A 13,949-nucleotide genomic window follows, 5' to 3' on the forward strand; every position below is an offset into this window, starting at 1 on the left:
TACAAAACAATATATGAAATGATATAAAATAACCCTTAAAAAAAATGGAAAATAGCTGCAACACCAAAGGATCATTTCTCCTAAAAGTAACCCATGTTAACCGTAGCTAAGCAAGAAGAAATTTAATATACTATATAATAGTCAAATTTGTTAAGTGATGTATATCAAATCAATCGTGTCTTCGTGCATTTGGAATTCAATTCGTGGGTTTAAAATTACCCTTTCCGAAAAGCAGTGAAATTTTTTTTTGAAAATTTTGAAATTTTTTATTATTTTTCACTATCGAGCAACCTGACTCTGCCTACGCCCTGTTCCATTTAGTCTGCACAAAACGATTGATTCTCTCTCCATTACCACTTCCGTTCTCCCCTGCTTCCACCTTCTCCCCTTTCACTGAGATTATAATAACCTGATACTGAAATTGCAGACCCATTTTGAAGTGACGAAATCCAGAAGACGGAAACGATACAAAGAACATAGATGCCTGCCACGCATCCGGCGATTACCTGAGATGGAGATGGTAGTGACGAACTGCCGCTGCTCTCCCCTGTCTCTCTCTCTCTCTCTCTCTCTCTCTCTCTCTCTATGTCTGTCTCTACGTCTTTCTATATTCCGATGAAGAAACGCTAAAAACACCGGACGATGGCACAGGCACGCACAGGCGCATATCCCCATTTCCTCCATACGATAATCATCTCTATCTCATCACTATCGGCGCCCGTCAATATTCCGTTGCAGTTGTTGAGGCCAATTGATTGCTCGAAAACCAAAGAATAGTGTTAATTTTGCCATATTCGACTTACATCGGAGTTTTCGATGGTGACAATGGGTCGAACCATCTACATTCATCACCAGTCAACTCTACCATTACCTGCAGAGTAAGCAGTATTTGAAAACCCTAAATTTCTTCCACTTTTCGTTGACGTAGTGAATTTGTTTTTTTAGCGGTTATTTCTTTTTAGCTAGAACTTAATCGTTCAGAATCTGATATGATTGCTTAATCTGATGTAGATAATCCGTCACTCTACTTGCGATGTCATAGGTTCGCATCCTTCCCTTTCCACTGCGTCTGTTTGTTGCGTGGTCTATTAACGACTGTTACTTTTGATACTATCATCATCATCATCACTATAATATGCTTCCTCAGTTCTAAAACATTACATAATCAGGATAAATACTTAGATATGGAGAAAATGGTTTGTTGTCTCTAACCAGAACTACTATTCACTGCACATGAGATATTATCTTCACTAGTTTTCATCATATTTCACTTTAAGCTACCTGAAAAAGCATGTGTTGATAAAAAAAATATGCATTGTTCTCCTGATGTTCTGAAATCAATTGCCAAAATTTTATATGGCCACATTGAGATGTTGCCCATTTGGCATGGTTACAGAATCAACTGCTTATATGATCCCGATCAACACCTTCCCCCTTGAAGTCCATATCTCATATTATACCACTTACATCTGTCCAAATCTTGGGTCCCATTTGGCATTCTATTCTTTTTGCTGCAGTAATGTTATGCATTCAAAATTGATGTACTCTCTTGAAGTGAATGATATGAAAGTGGATAGACTATGGGACGCAATAAATAAGAAAAATTATCTTAAATAGCTTTTACCCACTTCATAAGGGGATTGGCTAAAAATACATCCTATTTTACCATTTAGACAACCCTAACTAATGTTTAGTTACTAGCACATACATCATCAAAAACAGATGATCTCCAAACTCTCAGAATGGTAGCAGGAGCAAATGCAAATTTATGCGGAATCTCCACACTCTCCAGATTTTGGATCTATTTTTTTTTTTTTTTTTTAAATGTCCACCAACAACTACAAACAAATAGTAAACACAGTGCATTCAAAACGAAATTGACTATTTTGTAAAAGGCTTTAAAATTTTTATATCGTCAATCATAACATGATAAACATGTGATGTGAGACACACCACCATACAAATCTAAACCTTATAATCGTGACTTATCTTTACAATAATAATAAGACCACAATAAGGAAAACCTGGTTGGTCAAAAGTCAAACACCATAGTGACCCAAATAAAGGAAAAACTCTACAACCCATCAATACACAAATCTAGGTCCTTTCACCTTCAACTTCTTTGGAAGAAAGAGGAGGTTCAAATCTTGTGAAAACCCTAAAAGCCGAAATCAAAGAAAGTAGAAAGAAACAAAGCAAAGCAATAAGATGAAGAGCCAAAATGAGATTTAATCTCCCACAAAATCTTCCATATGAAGAACATGCTTCACTCCATGTCACCTTTGGGTTGCCATTGTATGCCAAATACACTATCTCCCCAAAGCTACCACCACTTGCCACCATCAAATATGCCACCACCTATATCATCATTGACTCATAAAAATCTATAAAAGATTGAAAGAATTTGCCTATTATTTATGAAGCAAGATGAATGTTTCTATTAATAAAAATGAGTAAAATTTTAAATCAATTAAAACTTGGTTGGTAGGATGTTATCTTTTTTCTGTTTTTTTTCGTACCAAAGATTACTTTTCCACGTTTTTAATAAAACAATATAGAATGTTGTAGACATCTAAACGTAAAGTCATAAACCTTTAACTTGTTTTTAAATTAGATAACTTTTCCTTTAATTTGACCGATTTTAACTTTTATGAATAAAATATATTGATCTAGAACTTCTATTACTTCTATTAGATAACTTTTAACCACTCGGACAAACTCGATTGGATAATTCAAAATTTTAAATAAAAGACTAAAAGTAGATATAACCTGATCGCAAACAAAAAAGATCCAAGCTTTGTTCATCAAGTTCTTGACCCATGAAGAAACAACAGCAACCACAGCATACGCAGCAGAAATTGCACTAATGCTGACCAAGAATCTGTCAAAAAAACACAAAATCTCATTAAATAAACAAAATATTTCAAGAATCTTGATGGGTGTCATTTGAAACATGTCAAAGGGATGGATAATTACTTGAGACCCTTGAGATTACTGAACTCTATTTTGCCATACATTTCGTTGTTTTGATGATTGGTCAAAGTCAACCACATAGAACCAAGACTTAGAGGAACCACAAACAACCTTAACGAGGAATCTATAACTTTAAGGGTATTCACATTTTCACCAAGAATCATCATTTTGAATCCAAGAAAAACCCACTTCCAATTTGCAACAATAAACTGAGAATATGCTCAAGATTCTGACTTTTCACTTCAAGAAGATGAAGTTAAACGGGTACAAAAAAAACAACTTTTTTTGGGATGAAATTTTCTGCAAGATCAAATTGCGAATGAATAAAAAAACTGGGAAATTTAGGGTTTTCTTTGGACTAAAGAATCATGATTTGAGGTTGGTTAACAGTGCAGGAAAATGATCAAGCTTTGGTGTTGTGACCTTGGCGAATGAGTGAAAGAAAGAAAGAAGGTTTTCGTTTATGAATCTGTTTGGATGAATGAATCTAAAAATAGGGGAATTTGTAGGGTTTTCTTTAGGGCCAAAGAATCATCATCTGAAGTTGGTAAAAAGTGCAAGAAATCGATAATGGATTCCAAGTGGCCGAAAGGCCCTTTCCCCGAGCTACCACAGCACTATGCCACTATATCGAGTGTTGAGTTCCCTTTTATGATGAGCTATAAGAGCACTAATATGGCGCATGTAAGTTGTACCAACTGCATTGAGAGTTATAACTTTATATGTAGTGTATCTTGATGTAAGTTGTATTTGTATCTACTGCATTGAGATTTGTGTATGTTCTGTAATGACTTGTACAAAATGGTTTGAACTCGAATATTGATGGTTAGGTTACTGTTACTGTGGAGGCTGCAATATGTGTAGTTCCCAAATGGTAATAACTAATAAAGGTGGTCTTTAATAACCCAACCACCATTACCATGTTTAGCACTTGTCAACGTTTCATAAGTATTTAATGTAGTATTTAAATTCGATGTGAAATAACATCTCACCCAACTCCATTCTTATTACTAGTTTTTATATAGATTATGTTAATAATAATAAAACAAAACTTTGATGTGTGTTCCAATAAACCTTAAAGACTGGTCAAGTGTCACTAAATCTCTAGTAAAGGTTCTTCAATTCCACACTAAATGGAACCGAAACTATTGATTATTTAGATTTTGTGACAGCTCGTAAATTGCTTGGGGCCGGTTCTGTTGCTAGGTACTCGATTTCATTAGTTTTTATTATTATTATTATTTTAAACTTACCGCTGCAAAAAAAAAAAAAACAAATTATTAATAACCATTAATAATACATTATAAAATACGGACCAAAATAAATTAACAATTACAAACTACAAAAACTAATCATTTCAAACGACTGAAAACTATGTAACCATTACAAAATTGCAAAAAAATGCTTTTCCCAAATTTCTGAATCAACTGCTTCAAAGTTCCAACGTGTCAAAAACCTGAAATAATAATTGAATCTATTCATTAATAACAACCTATTTTTCCGGAGTAGACATATAAAAAACAAAATGAGGCCATAAAAACAAAAGCCAAAATAGAACCACAACAATAAACTTCTATAAAGTTAAAGACATGTCAACTAGAATATTGTTACAGAAACATCACGACAAAAGTAGTAGGATGTTATGCCTTTGTAAATCACTTCAAGGAGGGACGGATGGTGTTATAAAAACATCACCAAAGAAACAGAAACAAGATTGTTGGTCAAAAATCACTTGTGAGTTGTGAGAGTGTTTTGTCTTTGTAGATTATTTAAACTCCATTTCTTTATGATAAACGTATACCCATCGGGCTCCGTCACACGATCACTACCAAAGCACCATACCACATCACTTATCTATTGCATGGAAAAATTTGCCTCCACCTACATCATTTGATCCGCATCTAAACACTTGAAATAAGTACATCTTTTGTTGCATCAAGGCCCATGGATTTTTTTAATTTTTTTTTCTTTATAAACTTTTTTTTTAGAAAAAAAAAAGCTATTTTACCTAGGCTAGTAATCTAGTCATTTTTAATTATATAGTATCCCAAATAGATAATTGCCTCTTTTTCTATTAATCCTATTGTGATTTTTTTGATATTTTCATCCCCTTTGATACCCATTTAATTTTAGTTTTTGCGACAAATCCATCCTCTTTCCATTTCTTCAATATCACCAAGTTTTGTAATTAGGTCTATCCTAGTATTCATATATCGATCACATATATCATTGTAGCAACAACCATCTAGAAGCTTACCCATGTCCTGCTCAGGTTAATGAACTAGAAAGGTAACGAACTTTGATCTTTGTTCACATTAAGGTAACCATATTTTTTTCGTACACATTTCACTATTGAACTTGTTTAACATATTCAAAATAAGATAATATGACTGGTAATTAGCGGTAACATTACCCTATTATTAACAGGTCAAACAAGTTTACTGCTCAAATGTGTACGAAAAAAAAACATGGTTACCCAAATATGGACAAAACCAAAGTTCGTTACCCGTTTTGGTAATATTCGATTCTTTATGTTAAGTGCAAGTAATCATGACACCCATTGATGTGACATGAAATTTGGTTGTTCGATCTTTGTGTATGAGGAGATTGTCAGGTCTTTGGCCAACCCAGTTTAGGCTCAACTAGTTAGGGGTTAGGTTGTATACACTTAAGGAGGTATGTTGTATGTGCTTTAAAAACCTAGCAACACAGCCTAGCCCATGACTTCTCAGGACTGAACTGGGTTAAACCAAGTCAATCCTAATTGTTCATTGATTGTAGGATCTTGATCCTAGGGTACAGTCCCTGAGACGGTTCTTGTCCAATATTACTGATGAAAATTGTAATCGAGATTTAGAAAGCAATCATGATTATATGAATGAAAAGTATGAACACAAGGAGTAAATATTAATCAGATCTTATATTGATGAAGAAACTGATTACAGACTTAAGTAGAGAAACATGTGAATGACTAGTGAATCACTCATTGAATCAATTGTTCCTCTACTTCTAACCTCAGTCCCTATTTATAGGAAACATGAGTGTACAAAAAATATACTAAGTCCTTAACAATACGCTTTTCACAAATGAAGACTTAGTAAAATAATTAACATGAGAAACTAAGAACAAACACTTCGACATTTACAATTTCTAGACTCTACATTCTCCCCCTTTGTAAACAGTCGAAGCTATTTAGTTTGTGAGATTCTGAACAGCTGAGTGCATTGTTCTTCGGATTTCTGAATAGCAAGCGATGATCTTTTTAAGCTCCTTCTTGTCTCCTTCATTATTCTTTGTGCAATTATTCATACGAACAATGAAATTCGTATATTGCAAAGTGGTGTATCTTTCAATCTCTGAGACTTGAAATAAAAATCTTTTAGGCTTCCCCTTGGTGTCTTTGCCTGCGAAAACCATGCCAAAAGGTTTAAGGCATATCTCCCCGTCTGCAAACTTCTTCAATTCTGGTTGAGGCAATGTTGATTCCCAAGGAACTGTGACTTTTCTTCCAAGGCCTGATGTGAGTTCTTCATCAGTTAACGCCAAGCAATCATAGTAGTTATCTATGAATATCTTGATATGTGCGAAACCAAATTTGAACACATCAGTATCATATCCTTTGAGCTTGTTTTCTTCCATGTCTTTCAGGATAAGAGCCACTTGAATGAGATCATTTAGATTCATTAAGGGAAAGTCAGCAATGGTAAAATTGAAAGGCTTGTTATCTGCTCGGACAACGAAGTATCAAAAATTTTGAAGCATGTTCTCGAACATTTCATCCTTCTTGATAGTTAGCACTTTCTTTATCTTCATCAGAGACCAAACTTCCTCTTGATCCTTCGCAAGTACAACATGAAATCTGATTTTCATGTAGGTGTATTCATCAGCATTTTCAAACTTTTCACTGATCTTGTACGACGCTGTGATAAACATCATTTCATTTATCGGAAAGTCAAGTTGGCATCTGTCTGAATTCGCAACATCATAACTTCTTCTAGGCTTTTTCTCAAATTCGTACATGTGATTTCCCAAGACTTTGGATTCGATGGTTTCGAATGAGTACAACTTCGCAGGATCACCCTTGTTCAAAGTTGGTGGATCATTTGCTCTTTGCCTTAGAATGCTCTGAATATGTCTTTGTTTTTCCATTTCAGCTTCAGCCTCTGCTTTCTTTTTTTCTTTCGACTTTTCATAAGCCACCTCTTTACCTTTTCCAGTATCCACTATTTGAGGTTTTGCACTCGAACTCCCTCCTTCTGTTGAACCAATTATAATTCCCTTAGGAATTGGCTTTGTAAATGGCTTTGTTGTTACAATTGTTGAAGGAATTGGTTTCGTGAATACAGGCAAAGTTGTTTTAAGCTGAGTCGAATGTAGCTTTCCAACAGTTTTTGCATCATCCCCTTTACTTCCTTTTCTTTCCCCCCCCCTTGCACCCCTGTGAAAGCAGGTGGGGCATTCTTCGGTAAAACTGAAGTAAAATTTGTGATTGGGGCTAATGCCTTCTGAATGGCTTGCTCCTAAGTATTGACTTTAAGCGTTAAGAATTCTGGAGTAAGAATTGATTGTTGAGAAGGCTTCAAAACACAACTTTTTAATTCAGTCACCAACTGAATTAGTTTTGCAAACTGCTCCTTATCTTCTTTGTGCTTGGCTTCGATAATTGGAGCAGGTGACTGATAATCAGTGACAATCTTGGTAAGTGCTTCAGCAACAACATCAACACGTTTTTGCACATCCAAGTTTTGCGAATTAAGATCTCGAAGCTCTTTTGCAATCTCCTTCTTTAACTCCTCAACCTTGAAGTTGACATCTTCCCTGACCTTCTTCACATCTTGTACAAAAAGAACATATCGTTCTTTTGTAGCAGTTGTCAGATCTTTTACAACACCATCACAAGATTTCCCTTGAGCTTGAATGCGAAGCTCATTATTCTTATCAGAGTCATCAACTTTCGCTGCTATTCTTTTCTCTATAGCTTTGACCATTGTTTCAACCTCCAAACCCGATACAGAAGACTTTGTACCAGAATCATCTTGTGATTGAAGGATTGCATTCAACTTTCGATTCAGGATTTTAAATTGCTTACCTGACATAAGCATATGATCAGGGATTTCCTCCTCCTCGGAATCAAAGTGTAAAGCTTCAAATGTTCCTCCAAAACCTCCTCCTTATATTTCTTCATCAAACTGAGCTTGTGAAGGTATAGGTTATGGTGTTTCAGGGGATTGTGATGGAAACAATGTAGTGAAGGGATGTTGTAAAGGATGATCAAAGATTGATGATGTGGTTATATTTGTATTCGGGAGAATGAATGGTGGTAATGAAGTAGATAAGTTCTCAGATGAGATGGGTAATGAAGTAGATAAAATGATTGGCATTGTAGTTTCGACACTCGTGATAGGTGCCCCCGTATCAGATACGTTAACAACCATATCAGAAGTAGGTACCTCCTCATGAACTGATTCGGTAGTGACTACTTCGAGTGGAATGGTTGTTGTAGTGGAAATTTGCGGAAGTAATGGGAAGAGAGATGTTTACCATTGGTAAAGTTGAAACAAGTGGAGTCTCAGGAACCACTTCATCTTCTGATGACTCATTGCGAATAATCATCTTCCTTTTCTTGTACAACTTCTTAGTGATATGCTTCGCAACATCTTGAGCTCTTCTTTTCTTTGACATAGGAGAAACAAGTGCCGGAATTTCTCTAAACATAGCCCCCGTACTACTCACTTCAGTTTTGCAAATAGTAGGAGAGGCAGTCTTCTTATGTGACAACTTGCGAAGCTTCTTTAAGACCCCTGACTTAGTCGGTATGATCTCCTTCGCAGGTTTGGTAGAAGGCTCAACTTTCTCAACCTCTTCAGCCTTTGATATTTTTGGAGATTCGCGTTTTTCCTCCTTTTGAGTCTTCTTCTTCTTCTTGGATGAATGACCATTGACTTCAACTAGCACTCCAGTTCGCACATTAGGATCAAAAGTCTTCATGTATCAAACTAACACTTTGTGAGTAGAGGACACTTTGCGAAGCATTGCATCAGGAATTCTTGCAACACTTTTGAAGATATTCGCATCATCTTCAATAGCTTCGGGAAATTGGTATAAAGAGAACTCTGCGACATCACCTCCTTCAGGAACTTGAATTCCTTCTTTCGCATATACTTTTTCCAAAAATCAAACTCCAGTACCTTGCACAAGAAATAACCTTATCAACACTGGTGTTTTCTAAGCTTTTGATGAACTCCTTCCAAAGTTGAGTTCCATAATCGACACTTAGATCGTAGTAAAGGCCCATAACCATTGCATAAACCTCCAGTCTTCCCCTGTCTAGACCGACACTCCTTCCGGTCAAGCATCGTAGAAAGATTCCAAACAAGAAGATCCAAATGCAGGGTAAGCTTGATTTCCTGAAATCACTTATCTTTTCAACAGTGGGTTGATGTCCTATCTCATTGAACATGAAGATAATCTGTGAGTTGGTTGGCTTAAAGAACGGTGGGTTATGAGGAATGTTCAAGAAGTCGATGAACATGTTCTTGGTAAGACGAACCCTCTTGTTATTCACCAGGTTGAAGTTTGTCACATCTGTTGCATAGTTGAATGACACAGTTGATGTCGCCATTGACAACCAAGTCATAGGAACTAGGAATGAACTGAACATAGCAGTTGACAATGCTGATTTTTTCAGTGCAACGATCAACATCTTCAATTCTTCTGGGTAAGATGAGACATTGGGATCAACTTGGAAATTTGTGCTTTGAATCTTCATGAGGGACTTTGAAATAACTTCTTCTGTGTTTGATTGAGTAGCAGCCATTGTTAATCTGAGAAATTTCTTGAAAGAAAGATTAGGGCTTTTTGTCCGTCTGAAAATTTTGAATCACGTAATGATTCTCAGAAAAGATTATCCCTTTTATATGTTAATCCCAAAGATGAACCGTTTCCAAAAATAGAGTAGGCTACGTGTTCCTGGAAACGTGCAATCAATAGCCGTTGTAATGATCATGCCCCATAAAGTGCCTTGAAACTAGGGCCAACGGTTACTAGAAACTGTTCGTGAGTACAGCTATGTGAAAGAAGACCCTTCGGTATCTAGATTGGGCTCTTTCGTTTATGGGATTTTAAACGAAGTCAATTACCAGTCTTGCGAAATCTTCAGCCTAAGTTGGTATTACTTAGAACCTCAAGGATTTCGTGAGTGCATGTGATTCAAAGAAATGAGATAAGAAGCAAGTTAAATTTTTTTTTTAGGATTCTGTGATGTCAAAATTTATTGACACAAAGCAGTAAAACCCCGGGCAAAGGTTACTTCATTAATTACCAAGAGAGGTAATCAACCGTTTTTGTATTTTCCCGTGACATACAATCAAATACTTATAGAGAAGTATCGAAGGGCTTCTTTTATAGGCTTAAAATGGTGGTTTGCGAATTTTGTTACATATCATCCTAAACATAAGGTGAGTAATTGTAACCGAAATTACTTGTTTGAACATTGTGTTCAGGGACAAGATTGCTTTGGATTATTTTTGAAAAGTGACAAGGATTTCAGATATATACTCACACGGAAATTATATTCAAAAAAAAATTTAAGTGTTCGACCCTGTTGAGAAACAAACTTCGTGGGCTTCGAAAATTTGATCAGGATTACTCATAAAAAATGAATATAATTTGGATTATATGAAATATTAGGTACAGAAACAAGTGTTTCGTAAAAATCTGGAACATAGTCCCCCGTTAATTCCTTAATTTGCGAAGTTTGTGGGTTTCACTTATTTCACGGACTCATGAAACAAGATCATTAACACAGAATGATGACATGTCTAAATCACGATTGGTTTGATCAAGTGACCTCATGGACATGTGTCTTTGTGTGTGTATCGTGTTAAGAAATTTTGTGATGAAAAAGATTGGTTATAAGATCGAATGTACCTCTGTTATTTGTGGACCAAACAGAAAACTCTTTACTCGTTTGAGAAGAGTAAGGTAGCTCTTTTGACTAATGCGAATATAAGCCTGATTGGGAAAAAATTTCATAAGATAATTTCATTAAGGCTTTTGTTTCTCACACATAGAGTCATATGAGGCTTGGGTCAACATGTTGCAGCATGCTTCTAGGGACATCCTAACTAGTACATAGTTGAAAGAAATGATACCTTCCCATAGAAACATAAGCATGACCTCTTCGCATTTTGCTCTTGACTAATACTAAAAACACACAAAACTTAAAGAACAAAGTTAAAAGAAAAATATTTTTGTGATTTTTTGTTTTTCAAATATAAAAGAACAAAAACGAAATCTAATTTTAACAATCTTAAGAAAATATTTTTGAGTTTTATATTTTTCGAAAATGAAAGACAAAATAAAAGAAAATCTTTTTGTTGTTTTTGAATTTTTCAAAAAATAGACAAACAAATGAAAATATTTTTGGTTTTTTGTGTTTTTCGCAAAGCAGAAAAGAACAAAATTAAATTGAACCTCAGTTACCAAATGTGCGAATGCGAAGCAATGCGAAGCTGCTTGACGCACGGTAACTTCTGAATGATTCTAATTCAGAGCTGATGAATAGGCCTTTCATTCTTGAGTGATTGATTTTGGCATTGAATTCGTATCGATCATCCCTAAACCTGCTAAAATTCTCACAAATGATTTTTCATCAATAGGTTTAGTAAAATATCAGCAAGTTGTTCAGTGGTTTTAACAAAATATACTTCGATATTCCCATCTTCCACATGATCTTTGATAAAGTGATATTGAAGAGCAATATGTTTTGTCTTTGAGTGTTGTACTGGATTATGACAAATGCGAATTGCACTTTGAGAATCACAATACAAGGGAATCTTTTTCATATTTATAGCATAATCACGAAGTTGACTCTGAATCCAAATAATTTGCGAAGTGCAAGCAGCAGCTGAAATATATTCAGCTTCAGCAGTTGATATAGCAACACAAGTTTGCTTCTTCGACTGCCAACTCACCAATTTTCCATCCAATAGTTGACATCCACCACTTGTACTTTTTCTATCCAAAATACATCCTCCTAGATCAGCATCTGAAAAAGCTTGAATGAAGAATCCCGATTTCGAAGGATACCAAAGTCCTAACGAAATTGTCCCCTTAAGATAGCGAAAAATATTTTTCACTGCAGTTAAGTGAGGTTCTCTGGGATTAGCTTGATATCTAGCACAATTACATAGTGAAAACATAATATCAGGTCTTCTTGCAGTTAAGTACAATAAAGACCCTATCATGCTTCGATAAATTGTTAAATCAGCAGCAGGAGTATCTAACGAAGGAGTTAGACTTGTTCCCACTGCCATTGGTACTCTAAGCTTCGTGCTGTTTGTCATTCCAAACTTTTCGAGCAGATTCTTTGTATATTTTTCTTGGTTGATGAAAATTCCATCCCTGTTTTGTCTTATATTGAAACCAAGAAAATTATTAATTTTTCCCATCATGCTCATTTCAAATTGACTCTTCATGAGATTTTCAAATTCAGTAGACAATGCTGGGTCGGTTGAGTCAAAAATAATATCATCAACATAAATTTGAACAAGCAAAAGATGATTCCCAACTTTCTTGCGAAATAATGTGGGGTCAACTGATCCTTGTTTAAATTTAGATTGTTTCAAAAAATTTGTAAGAGTTGCATACCAGGCTCTTGGTGCTTGTTTTTGTTAGGTTTTATACAAACAATCCTATGTGTGCATGCAACCCTAGTTGGATCTATGTTTTCACTATGAGACATGCAACTTTATGAACACAAAATAAACCCTGGCATACTTCTATAATTTTCGAAAATCACATAGAAGTGTAGTAAACATACCTTTGTTGTTATATAGCAATAACAACTAGTTTCCTTGATCTCTTGAACTCTCTTGAACTCTTGAAAGCAAGCACCACAATTGTAGTGCCTCTAATGGCTCACAAACACCTTGAAGCAAGAAAGCAACAAAGAGAGAGAAGGGAATGATGCTAATTTCGGCCCTAGGGTTTCCTTGGAATCAAGTGGCCTTAAATTGAAGCATAGGGCATGTATTTATACTATAGGGTGCTAGGGTTTCAGTCAAAAAACCCTAATGGACAGCTTAGCCACCAAGCAGCCCAATGAGCCTAATGGAATGAGGCCTTGGACGAAAATATGATGATCCTTCATCATAATTTCGTTCCCCCTTAGTCCATTAGGTTTCCTAGCCCAAAACTCAACTATCACACATTTGACAGTTTATACCCTTTTATTTAATTAATCTCTTTTAGTCACCAAATTAATTCCTAATTAATTTATGACTAATACTAATCAAATAAATATGATTTCTCCTTTAATATATTATTCTTATAATATATTAATAAATCATAATATCTCCTCTCTCATATCAAATTACCTTGTCAAGTTGCTTTGGTGAAGGCAACCCAAAAGGACCATGCACACTCGGGTCAAGTATATACCAAATATGGTTACTGACTTAGACACTAATCCAACAGTCTCCCACTTGGATAAGTCTAGTAACTATATCTCACGTATAACTTCCATACCCGATAGCAATCGTAGCTTTCAATAGCCGCTGTCAACTCTGACCAATAATCTGTCCTTTAGATAAGGGATCGTATAATCCTCTGTTCTAGATATCATGCTAACAATACTTATTGTCTAGCACTCTATTTCTTGATCTCTGATTTGTTCGACATAGAACTTAGTTGAACACATCAACTTTATCCTGACCGGGCCCGGCACATAAGTCAAACCAAATCATCAAGTGGCCGAGATATCACTTTTATCCTCATAGAATAAAAGGAACAGAAAAACGTTGACTAATATGCCTTTATCATTTACCAGTTAAACCACACACAATAATACATTTTATAACATCAAGTTACTGATGCGTTTTCGCATTATCAATGTATAATCAACTAATAAACAATAACCATATCTCTAGGTTTAAAGATTATATGATATTATCATCTTGCGATCACTTGTGATA

General features: G+C 35.3%; 1 protein-coding gene and 1 long non-coding RNA gene across 2 annotated transcripts; one reads left to right on the top strand and one right to left on the bottom strand.

Annotated features, from left to right (window-relative positions):
* The first annotated feature begins 311 nt into the window (after positions 1–311).
* LOC145051901 (uncharacterized) lies at positions 312–1,478 on the top strand. The gene is made up of 2 exons (XR_013683857.1): positions 312–878; positions 1,012–1,478. It is a non-coding gene; the product is annotated as an uncharacterized LOC145051901 (long non-coding RNA).
* Positions 1,479–1,865: 387 nt separating this feature from the next.
* On the bottom strand, positions 1,866–3,652 carry LOC145051900 (CASP-like protein 2D1). Its single transcript, XM_078999733.1, has 3 exons — positions 2,977–3,652; positions 2,770–2,881; positions 1,866–2,358 (listed from the first exon to the last, which is right to left on the bottom strand). Exons 1-3 carry the CDS (start codon positions 3,138–3,140, stop codon positions 2,098–2,100), a joined length of 537 nt encoding a protein of 178 aa, XP_078855859.1. The 5' UTR covers positions 3,141–3,652; the 3' UTR covers positions 1,866–2,097.
* Between the last annotated feature and the right edge of the window lie 10,297 nt (positions 3,653–13,949).

The sequence above is a fragment of the Lactuca serriola genome, chromosome 5, assembly GCF_051521515.1.
Source record: "Lactuca serriola cultivar US96UC23 chromosome 5, Lser_US96UC23_V15, whole genome shotgun sequence".
Classification (NCBI taxonomy): domain Eukaryota; kingdom Viridiplantae; phylum Streptophyta; class Magnoliopsida; order Asterales; family Asteraceae; genus Lactuca; species Lactuca serriola.